This window comes from Apteryx mantelli, chromosome 1 (genome assembly GCF_036417845.1).
Source record: "Apteryx mantelli isolate bAptMan1 chromosome 1, bAptMan1.hap1, whole genome shotgun sequence".
In the NCBI taxonomy this organism is placed as follows: domain Eukaryota; kingdom Metazoa; phylum Chordata; class Aves; order Apterygiformes; family Apterygidae; genus Apteryx; species Apteryx mantelli.
Genome location: NC_089978.1, coordinates 87,802,220 through 87,813,751, shown reverse-complemented (window position 1 = coordinate 87,813,751; position 11,532 = coordinate 87,802,220). Strand labels below are relative to the sequence as shown.

The window sequence follows — 11,532 nt, the reverse complement described above, 5'->3', positions numbered from 1 at the left end:
GGAGGTGCTGGCGCTCCGCGAGGGGCGGGGGAGGGCATTAAAGGAGACGCGGTCGCCCCGACGGTGTCGCCTCCCGCCTCAGCAACGTTTCGGTGGCGGAGGAGAACGGGCCGCTTGCGCCTCTCCGGGCGGCGGGACCGCGCTCAGCGACGCCCCTTCGCCGCCGCGTCCCGTCCCGTCCGGGGAGGGGAGGAGAGGGGAGGGCGGCGCGGAGCCCGCCTTCCCCTCGCCGCACCTCGCCCGGCGCCCAAGCGCCGCGGCGCGGGGGAAGCGCGGGGCGGAAGGGCCGCGCTGAGCGGGAGCCGCTGCCGCCGCCGCCGCCGCCTCACCGGGCGCCGCCGGAGTTTGCCCGGCTGCCGGCGATGCGGCGCGGCGCCGCCTGAGCACCTGCTGGCAGCCGCCGGCGCCTCAGCCCTATGGAGAGCCCCGCGGGCGGCAGCGCGGCGCCGAGCTGGAGCCCGCGGCCCCCGGCGCGGCCGAGGCGGAGGCGGCGGAGGGCGCCGCGGGGGCGCCGCGCTGCCTGCGGGCCGTCTACGTGCTCAACGACGCGCCCAAGGGGGGCGCCGGCGCGCGGCAGTGCCTGCAGCGGGCCTGCGAGGCCGAGGGGGCGCAGCTCGGCACGGTCAACTTCGGGGAGCTGGGCTTCGGCGAGACGGCGGTGCCGGACGCCTTCTACGACGCGGGTGAGCGGGCCGCGCTGGGCGAGGGCGGAGGTGGTGCTGGAGAGGCCGGGGAGCAATGTGTGGGGGGGGACTTGGGAGGGAGAGGGGCCAGCAGCAGAACAGCCGTGAGGGGAACGTGGTGGAGTGGGCAGCTGGGGTCGGGGCTTCAGGAGGGCCTCGGGGAAAGAGGAGGTGTGAAATAAACCGGTTCTGGCCCTTGCAGTCACCACAGAGTGTGGCCTCCATAGGACGGGGGTAGGGGATGCTACAGGGCAGACCAAGCCCCAAATCCTTGCTAGTGCCATCTTTTCCAAAAAACCCTTTCCAGCTCCCAGTCTGGTCGGGAGACTAGAGCGATTTGTACCACAAGCCCAGCCAGAAGTCTCTGAGCTGGCTTGTTCAGCTGGGGTGTGTTCCCCACTCTCAGTCCAGACCTGGAAACACAAGGGAGAGTGCAGTTGAGACTGTAGTTTCCGGAAAAGGGTTGGCTTGCACATGGCCAGGCACAGAGAAACCCAGGATTAGGTCTAAACAAGTGAGCGGAGAAGCGTGCGCTGAGGAGGGAGGTTTGCTGGTATTGCCCACTCTGGCCAGTCTCCAGCTGTCTGCAGGCAGACTTCTAGTAGACCATTTTTTAATACACCACTGAAAAGAGCACTGCAAAAACATCTATATTCCATAATGAGGGTATGATGCCTTTTTTCTTGCTGAGTGTACCCATTACTGACTTTTCACCATTTGAAATCTTACAATGAATGTAAGAGTATGTTATGCTTTAAGTAAGCTGTTGCAGACTGACAGGTAATGCAGACCCTGATCTTCAGAAATCACTAGATTTTATAAGATGTTTTGTTAGAGGGGAACTTGCAAGCTCTGCAGCACTTGCAAGAGCAAACTTACAACAAATTATGGCATGTTAACCAAAAGTCTCTTTGCTCAGTCTTTGCTAGAAACAAGCTGTGAACAAATTTATGTTTGGCAGAAGCAGATGATGATAACTAGCTAGCAGAGAAGCCACATGGATGAATAGCATGTTTGCATACATTGACTGAATCTTTGGGAAGAAAAAGTGCCATGATTTTTAGACTGAGAGCCACAGATACCAGCCATTGGTGTGAAGGTTTTTACACAAAATAAAACCTATTTTTACACAAGAAGAGCAAGCCTAGGAGCTGATGGAGGATTTTTAAAATGTTTTAGAGTTATGCCATGAAGAAAATCAAACTACGGGCAGCCTGACACTTAACTCAGCAGGCAGGTTTTGCTGTTTTTCTGAGGAATACTTAATATTTTTTCTTTCCTTTCTTTTCTCCTCCAACTGCTTCAATGGTTTGAAAGTGTGCTTTATTTAAAACTGAGAGGATATATATACCATGTGATAAAGAACTGTGAAAAGAAGCAAACAAACCATCTTCAGAACTGGAAGGTGACAGCAGTGTCAGCGAGAGGCTAAGGCTAACTAGGTTGGATGTTGTGCCACTCTAATACAACAGCAGAGCTGTCAGGATCTGACGTGTTATGGCTGAGTGGTACTGCACAGCTAGAGCAACCATGGGTGTCTCCAAGAAAGCTCTGCATTGTGCCATTTAGTTATAACCCTAAATACTCTTATGACAAGACAATGTACTAATACTGTAATCCTTTCAAATCAGATGCATGAGGTGAGATTTAAACAGTAATAACAAGCCTGATACAACCCATCAACTGTATGTGTTGTGATTTTATGGTGTGTCACAAGTGCTGTGACACATGCACTACATTCAGGAGATGTATTTTGCTTTAATGATATTAGTTGGGGTCTGCTTCCAACATGAAGTCTTACAAAAATGCTTGTTTGCATTCAGAGATTTGCGTACGTTCCCTCAACAGTGGAGTACATTATTTTGCTGTCACCTGTGAAAAATGGCTTTGTATCAACCTTGTTTTTGTTTTTAATATATTTTTTCCATGTGTAACCTGATTGGCATCGCTTTAACCCAACTTGCATGTATGCTATGAAATAGCTCCTTCAGTGTCAGTTGAATAAGCTTAGAAACATCCAAGTAAATAACCATGAAAAGATTATATGGAATTCATTCACTTTTCTTTGGTGTATTGCCCAGAGCCAAATGCAAGGTCAGAATTCTATTCAGACAATGATGAAGATATTACAAACAAAAGAAAGAAGTATGCCTTAATTCCCAAATGGAGAGACATTGCTTTATTATTTCTCCTTTTGAAACTAACATCTCTTTTTACTTGTGATTAGTAAGACAGAAGGAAATACTGACAACCCAAAACTAGTATGAGTTCTCAGCATTTAACAAAGCTTTGAATGAAGTTGTTTGCATGATTAGCACCAGATGTTATGAGAGGGAAGCTTGCACTTCTTTCATTGCTCTAAGGTGAGCATATGTAGGTGTGCATGTACTGTCTATCTGTGGTGACTCGTTTTTGTGCCAGTCTTGGGCGTTTGGACAGTTTTATGCCATTCTGTGGCACATACTTGGTAAGAAACTTAGCAAACCTTTGTCTTGTTTTGAAAATATTAATGTGTATTAAATTGAAACAAACTAGCTTAGCTTACTGTATAACCTTGTGAGAAGAATCACCTTACAGTAATCCAAAACGGATGTGAAGGAAATGCTAGGAGAGAAAATTCTAAAATGGATTCCCAAAATTAAAGTTTATCATAAATGAGAATCATGAAATACGGATAAGTGCTGTCACTATTTATTTACTTTACTATGGCTAAGTAAGTCCTTATTTTGAAGTAGCATGCATTTTTATCCTTGCTTGTGTATGTGGCAAGGTACATATGAGCACCTACAAAACACTCCTACAAATAATTGAAAGTGTTTACTGTGTCCATTTTCAAGATTTTTGTATTTTGTAATAGGGCAGTGAGTGAAATTCATTACGGTGACTATTTTTGGAGTGTATTGAATGCAAAGCATGTGGCTGTTGAATTTATGATGAGAAAAGGGGTTTGTGTTATAGACAAACCAAAACCTCTTTCTCAACTACTGTAAATTAGAGGGAAGATCTGATTCAACTTTTACATCGTTTTCAGGAAGTCCTGCAAGATGGAATATATCAATGTTTCGAGGTACTACCAGTAAACTCTGCTCAGTCTGTGCTTCACTGGCAAACAGAAAATAAGCTGTCCTAGCTGAAGTTTGAATAGTTTTGTGTTGTTCCCGCTGCTTGCAGTTTATGGAACAACAGCAATTCTATGCAAAGAGCTGGAACTAAGCAATTGCTGTCAGTACTTCTACTGAGTATAACATGAAACTTACTGGTGTTACTTAGAAGGAAGGATCTGGGATAGGAAGGAACTTATCCTCCCCTCCCTGCTTTTGGGGGAAGATGGACTTCTGTATACTCCTGTTCTGGGTTTTATTTTGTCACAAATAGTTGGGATCAAATGTGGCAGTGAATAAATTCTGTCAAAATTGTTGCGTAGGATGCTGTCTAACTTGGTGTACAGAATGTGATCGGTCCAGGAACATCTATTTAATATGCATCAGAAAGTTTTGTCAATTTAGTTTTAACAATGCATTGAGTTAGAACGCTGCTATTCCCTTGGATAACCATTTTAAAAGTATGCAGTCATCTCAAATACTCTGCTTGAATGTTTTGGAGTTGTTACAATTGGAATAATACATAATATCTTGATAGTTAAAGACTAGTGTTTTTCTGTTTAGTTTGTATAATTGACTTTTGTGTACTGTTAATTTCATAACATCATTTTGTGTGGTTGGTAACTCTGACTCGAAATTGAGTATTTACTAGTAAATATCACAAAGCTGAGAGAATGTTTTTTCTTAAAGACCTTTTTCAAAGATTGGATCTATGTCTTCACATTCATGTTTAGCAAAAATCTAGACTTTATTATAGCGTGACTTGTGTATAAATGGACAAAGTTAGGAGTACACTTCTTTTTCCTGTTCTTCCCTCTGCATGAAAATTTGCTGGGAGGTTTATAAAAAAAGAAAAAAAAGACAAGCAAGTTTAGCCTATGACATTCCATCTTCTCTGCTTGTCTTTCTCTCCTCCTGAACTTAGAACTTAAATCTGAGAAGGCTACCTGCAGTCAGGACCATATTGTCAATCCTGTGTCACTTGGTTTTGCAGGTAGGAACAGGTGTTCTAGGTGTTAAATCTGTGGAGAAGGAGTCTTGTCCCCAGGTATAATACAGATTGTGTAGATTTTTTTTTTGTTTTGATTCACTCTGCATGTAGTATTTAACCTTAACCTGGCTTTAGGATTTGGGGGGTGGGGGAGGGGATTTTTTTTTTTAAAGAATCCTAAGCTTATACAAGCACATTTTTTTCAATATAGTTGCTAAGTTATTTTGAAAAAAAAAAAAAAAGAAGAAGTGGTGTGCACATACCATTTGACCGTGAGAAGCTGGCAGGCGGATCTCTGGTTCTCCATTGTTGCATTTCAGGTTGATTCTGGGCAATATCAGAGGGAGCTCCTTGCAACGCTCCAGGAGCTGACAGGCTTGAGTCAACCAGGATGGGCACATGAAGCTGCTCATCTGTGAGCCTGGTTCCTGGCCACTCATCTCCATTGCACTGACTGCACACTTTGCAGTGTTGTTGTCCTGTGCGTAGGATATTCTTCATAGATTTAAGAATTGTTTTGGTAAGAGCTGAGCTCAAAAGTGTATATTTTTAAAGGACAGCTTTATGTGGGTTAATTAAATTGCTTTAACTTCTGTTCTCCCATAAAATTGACAAATGATGATAGAAACCCAGTAGCTCATTTATGCTCTGCTGTCATGTCCTGATTTTATCAGTGTAATCATATGTTGCTTTTTTATCAAATTATGGTTGGATGTTAACAAATGTTGATGTACTCCCTAGTTAATTGGTAACTAATGTTCTTGTTTTGCAGATGTAGAAGTTTGAGGTAAAGCTCTTCTGATTGTAGGGCTTGCAGAAGGAGTTGGTGCAGAAGTGGGATGGGAACTCCAGACTTTTTGGGCCCCCCTACATAACACTTCAGAGACGGGTTCAAGTTGAAACTCGCAGGCTGTATGCACTGTCTGCAGACCTGTGCTCTGTTGGTGCTTGGGGCGTCCAGCTGCTTGCTGCGCATGGAGGAGCTGCCCTTGCAGTGGATTAACTAAGCATGTGTTGCATGGACCTGCTGCTGCCTCCTTTCACACTGCAGTGGTGTTAGGTGGCTGAAATTAGGCAGACAAGGTAGCTGAAGGGTTTTTTTAGGAGGACCTCAATGCTGGTGGCTACTCACAGGTGGACTCTGTGAACAGGGTAGGGCTTTAGCCTCAGGTTGCCTTTGAACAGCAACATATGGGTGCCTGAGGCTGAGCCAAGAGCAGCTTGTGCAGTTGTTGCCTCTTCCTGCTCCCTGGCGCAAGCCTGCTAAAAACAGCATAGCTCCAGGCTCTGCTGCAGTCAGTGGGACCTAGCTGGCAGCCGATGGGCCAAACATGCCCCACAGTATGATTCCAGCTAGCCTGTCTTTCACGCAGGGTTGCTGCCTTTCCTGGGAGGTTGCTGTGGCTATAGAGACACTCCAGGAGCAAAAGGTGCCTCACTGCAGTTTGCAAGGTGGGAGCTCACTGCTTTGTTTTCCTGAGCAAGTAGATTAAGGACTTAAGAACAAGTTTCATTATTTTTGCCATTCGAGGTACAGGTTTTCAGAATTCCTAAAGCTCTTAACAAATCCATTAGAGCTGGCAAAAATGAGATGTATTTAAGTTTAGATTTTGTTTCATTTTATAATCAGAGTGGGTGTGAATATATCTAAATCAGAATATAATTTTCTCTCTTGTCTTCCCAAGATAATCATCTTCAGAAAAGTTAATTGTAAGTATTTGACCAATATTAAAGTCTGTCGTCTTTTGTCAATTTTTGATTGGTGTCATTAATAAAAGCAAAAATATCACTGCTTTTTGTCAGAGCTTACTATATGTCAATAGAAACAAATCTTCTTTTTTCACAAAGTAGTGTGAGGGTTCATTCCTAATTCCCTTTCCTGCCCTTCAGGTTCACAATTCCTTTAGCCTCTGGACTAAACACTGTTTCCGAAGGAGGTGCTGTTGCTGTAGGAAAATGGTTCAAACCTCCAATGCACACACTTCTCTTTCCCTTTCTGAAGTAGTAAGTAGGCTGGATCTTGTAGTCAGGCTCCAGTCTCAACTGAATTCTTGTGCAAAACTTGACCGCAGCTTGCCTTCTTAAGGTGCTTTGTAAGCAGTTTCTAAACTATTTCAATTAATTTTAATTTTAGTATTTATACAAAAAGGTGGCACTTGATTTTAATCTATAAAATGTTAAGTCTAGTCTGAAATAATCATATAAAGTGGTTTTAAGAATGCTCTTCAATATGATTATAATATATACAGATCTATTTTACAAGATAAGTCATTACTGCCTAGTTTGTTTTTATTTTTGTGATGAATTTTGGTCCTAGAGCAAACCAGTGAAGTTAGCAAAGTTAATGCTATAATATCAGAAAATTTTAGAGGTTGAACTTGAAACACTCCTGTTTTTAACCAGGAATTTTTTAAATTTAGAAAAATGTTGCATGTTTATGACTCATGAGACATTTAGCCTCTAATGCATCTTCTGGTTATGTTTTCATATTTTCTATGTGATTGTGAGGGGAACAAACTCTTTAAAAAAAAAAAGGCAAGCAGATTGTTACAGAATAACATGATTTTCTTAAGTGAGATTTTAATAAAACTCGATGCATTGAGAGAGCCATAACATCATCATGGGTGTTGACAGTGGTTTATTCCAATGTTGGCTTGAGTTTAGGATCTAGGAAGTTTAACAGCATACTGAAAAACACTACATTAACAGTTCTTTTGGTAGTTACTACTGTGTTTTATTGACTAGACCTATTTGCTCTCCCCGTTTCTGAGAACTGGGGTTTACTAAAGGTGGGAGGTTTGAGGTCTGTTGAGCCTTTTGTTCTAGTGTAAATGCAGGCTGCAAAAGGTTCGTAGGTTTCAAATACATGTCAAGTATTACTAAAATTGTTTCCCTATAAAAAAAAAAACTTCACTATTCTTTCTTTTAAAGAAATGTGCAGTCATGCAGCAAAAAAAATTGAGGAATGTTCATCAATGAGTTATGGATTCTTGAAGATAGTATGATGATTATTTCTTCAGGGGCATTCTTGTTCTTCTGAAGAATACCTTTGATAGTTTCCTCCCATGGATTTAATGCATAACATGTTTGTTTTTTCCCTAGCTATGAAGGACATAGATCCAAATAGCCAATAATCTGAAGCAAAAATAGCAATAATAATCTGATGGTTCACAACCGTTCCTAGGATGCTAGTTAGTAACAAGGGGCAAAGTTCTGCACTGTTTTCCTCCAACAATGCTTCTGTCACCATGTTTAGGGTTTGTTATCAATTATATTAAAAGTCCAAATGATGAAAAATAATGACTCCATAATAATGAATTAAGATTCTTGCTATCCATACAGATAAGGCTGCATGGTGATGAGTCTAAGATTTGATGTTAAAAGCAATACAGACTTGTTCTGACTTTTTCTTATGTTAGCTATCCTAGGCTCCATTTAACTTCCAGCATGTTTTCAGGCTGATTCTGCATTTTCTCTGGTTTACTACTTTTCAAAAAAAATCCAGAAATGTGATGCCAAAGCTTTCTTTTTGATGTTGCTAACAATATCATAAATCATATAAAAGTCGCCTGAAGACTTGTGGGTTGCTTAGGTCATTAAATTATTTGATGCCTTCAAGTGCATTCCAAATAGAGCATTAAATCCCCTGGTTTTAACCTGCATAATAATGTTTTTCCTATTGAGTTATTTATTAGTTTCATGTTTTTCTGTTTTACCACAGGTAATGATCTCTAATCTTCACTTCAGTTGTCATAATTATTTATCTCTGCCCTGTCTGGTCTCAAGACACACTAGTGTTAAATTATGTAAAATGAAGTATAAAAAATATTTATGTGTCATCTGCTGTAACAACACAGAGACCTAATCAGGATTATATTAATAACACTGATGAATTACCATAATGCAGTATACATTATACACACAGCATAATAGTTTCACAATGAAAACAAAAGCTTAAACAAATGAATTCCAAGCAGCTCCTTAAAAATAAAGTGAAAAAATTAGTAAAGTAAATAAAGTAAAAATTATTTTTTTAGCAAAAGAGAGCTGTTTTCAGGATGAAAATAGTTTCATACACAACTATGAGAGAACAAGAGTTGATTATTTTGAGAAGAAATAAGGAAGGGCACATTCATATGAGTGTGTTCTTTGAATGTGGCTTTCCGCTGCAGAAACAAAGCAAAGATACTGTAAAAGTTCTGTCCTAGAAGCATCCACAATTGGTTCTGTGCAATTTTAAACAAATTCTCTATCCCCATCCCCCTTGTGGATATGTCATAAAGATCTTTGTACTATATTTGGAATTCTTCTGCTTTTACAGAAGCCTCCTTGCAGAAAGGTTGTACCATCCTCTGCTCTCTCTGTCCATCTTAATATAGGACAGAACCTGTATAGGGAGCCATGTCAATCGATCTTTTAGACCTATGTGAAATATTGTATTATTGCATAAAGTTCCTCATTCGTTAGAAGATTTGATCAAAGTTGGCATTAGCTTATAAGAACTCTTGCTTCATGCATGTCTACGATGGAGGAGGTTGAACATAAATTTGGAAAGGGAAGGCTGGAAGTATATTCTGTTGAACAGGCTTTTCTGACATGGAGGATGGGATTTTTGTCAAGTGTGTTTTAGTGTTTTAATCAAGTGTGATTAACTTTTGTTTCTATTAATAAAACCAAGCAGGTACTAGTGTATTTCTTTTATTGATCTCAGGAACTTTATAAATGAGAGGATTCTTACCTCTTGGCAACCATACTAAATATCTGATTGAAGACAGAGCCCCATGCCCGTGTTTAAAGAACTGGAGATGAAAGATATTAGCATAAATCATAAGGAAAATGCAGAACAACTGAGGCAGAAGTATTTGTGGTATTGCATATCAGCATTGTTCAGTGAGCAGTTCACAAAGCTGCATACCCCAGAAAGAGAGATGTAACCCTGAAAGCAGTAGTACTGGGGAGCGTGTTTAAACTCAGTGATGAGTGGCACTTAATTCCATACCATCAGCACTGCAGTGCACTGGCCACGACTTAGCAATTTTCTTCCTTAATAAGCATTTATTGCTGGACGTCTCCACTCAAATTTACATTCCTCTCCTGGGCCCACTGTACTTGAACTGCGTTTCATTTCTACATTCATAAAGCTGGTTTGTGGTTAGATCTCTTTCCTCACTGCTCCAGGCATCCCGTTGTTCCTGCTGGAGGAGGGCTTGGAGAGGTCCCCTGGTAATGCAGTGTCTCATCACTGGTCTAGTCCACATCCACCAGCGCTTCTGATGCGCTGCTTCAGTCTGCTGTCAGACTGGAGCAATTCCACTGTACTCCTGGGGTTTCTTTACACTCACATGTATGTTTTTGTGATACCATCTCCATCTCCTCTGCTAATCTTCAGTTGGCTTTATTTTATTTTACCTTATTCACACCTGTGTTAATGAAGTGTAGATAAACAAGAAAAGCTTGTTCTCGTGAATCTCCCTTTATCAGTGTGAATGAATATGTAAGTGATGAATAATTTCCCTTTTAATGCAGATGTTTGCTTCTGTTCTTATGTCCATTTAATGTGCTCCTGATGCTGCCTACATTGTTACCAGGCAGCAGTCAATAGAAAACAAATTTCAGTTGTAGACTGCTATTTGTGTGGCAGTGAGCTGTGTATAGCCTTGTTTCAATGAACTCTGTCACGCTCACATGGCATTGTAAAATGCATTATCTGTGTGCAACATGCACGTATTGTCTAAATTCTCTCACCAGGAAGGTGATTTTGATTTCACAGCATTCTGCTCCCACAAAGCAGTTTATACAAGTGCTAAAATGCAGTTCAAGTTCTTAGACTTTTTTTCCTTCCTAGATGTAATTTGATTCTAGGTCTGCCTGTTAGTTTACCTGTGCTTTGTTTTATAGATCACTTGTATTTTCCAAAATGATTTTGTAATATTTTGGGGGAAGAGGGTTGCGTAATCCAGATTTTGATATACAGAATCACAGAATCACAGAATTGCTGAGGTTGGAAGGGACCTCTGGAGATCATCTAGTCCAACCCCCCTGCTCAAGCAGGGTCACCTAGAGCACATTGCACAGGATTGCATCCAGGTGCGTTTTGAATATCTCCAGAGAAGGAGACTCCACCACCTCTCTGGGCAACCTGTTCCAGTGCTCTGTCACCCCCACAGTGAAGAAGCCTTTTCTCATATTCAGATGGAATTGTCTGTGTTTCAGTTTGTGCCCGTTGCCTCGCGTCCTGTCACTGGGCACCACTGAAAAGAGTCTGGTCCCATCCTCTCGACACCCTCCCTTCAGATACTTGTACACATTAATAAGATCTCCTCTCAGCCTTCTCTTCTCCAGGCTAAACAGGCCCAGCTCTCTCAGCCTTTCCTCCTAAGAGAGATGCTCCAGTCCCCTAATCATCTTTGTAGCCCTTTGCTGGACTTGCTCCAGTAGCGCCACATCCCTCTTGCACTGGGGAGCCCAGAACTGGACGCAGTACTCCAGATGTGGCCTCACCAGGGCTGAGGAGAGGGGGAGAATCACCTCCCTCGACCTGCTGGCAACACTCTTCCTGATGCACCCCAGGATACCATTGACATGTGGAGCGAGGATATACTGCTTCAGGCCTGCTCAGTTTCTGTGACTCTACAGTGTGCAATTGGGCAACAATTTTGCCCATACTGTGGAGAGCTGGCTAAACAGGGACTGAAAGGGGGATCGGTAAGTGTTGCAGGATTTGAGGTTCCTCAGGGGTAAGGGTGCTTTGTCATAT

At 42.2% G+C, this 11,532-nt stretch overlaps 1 protein-coding gene across 1 annotated transcript in view; it reads left to right on the top strand.

Annotated features, from left to right (window-relative positions):
- The first annotated feature begins 416 nt into the window (after positions 1 to 416).
- The window catches only part of MAP3K15 (mitogen-activated protein kinase kinase kinase 15), an 87,085-nt gene continuing 75,969 nt past the window's right edge, over positions 417 to 11,532 (top strand). The window contains 2 exon segments of the mRNA XM_067289455.1: positions 417 to 438; positions 441 to 683. Coding sequence (XP_067145556.1) covers positions 417 to 438; positions 441 to 683 — 265 coding nt within the window.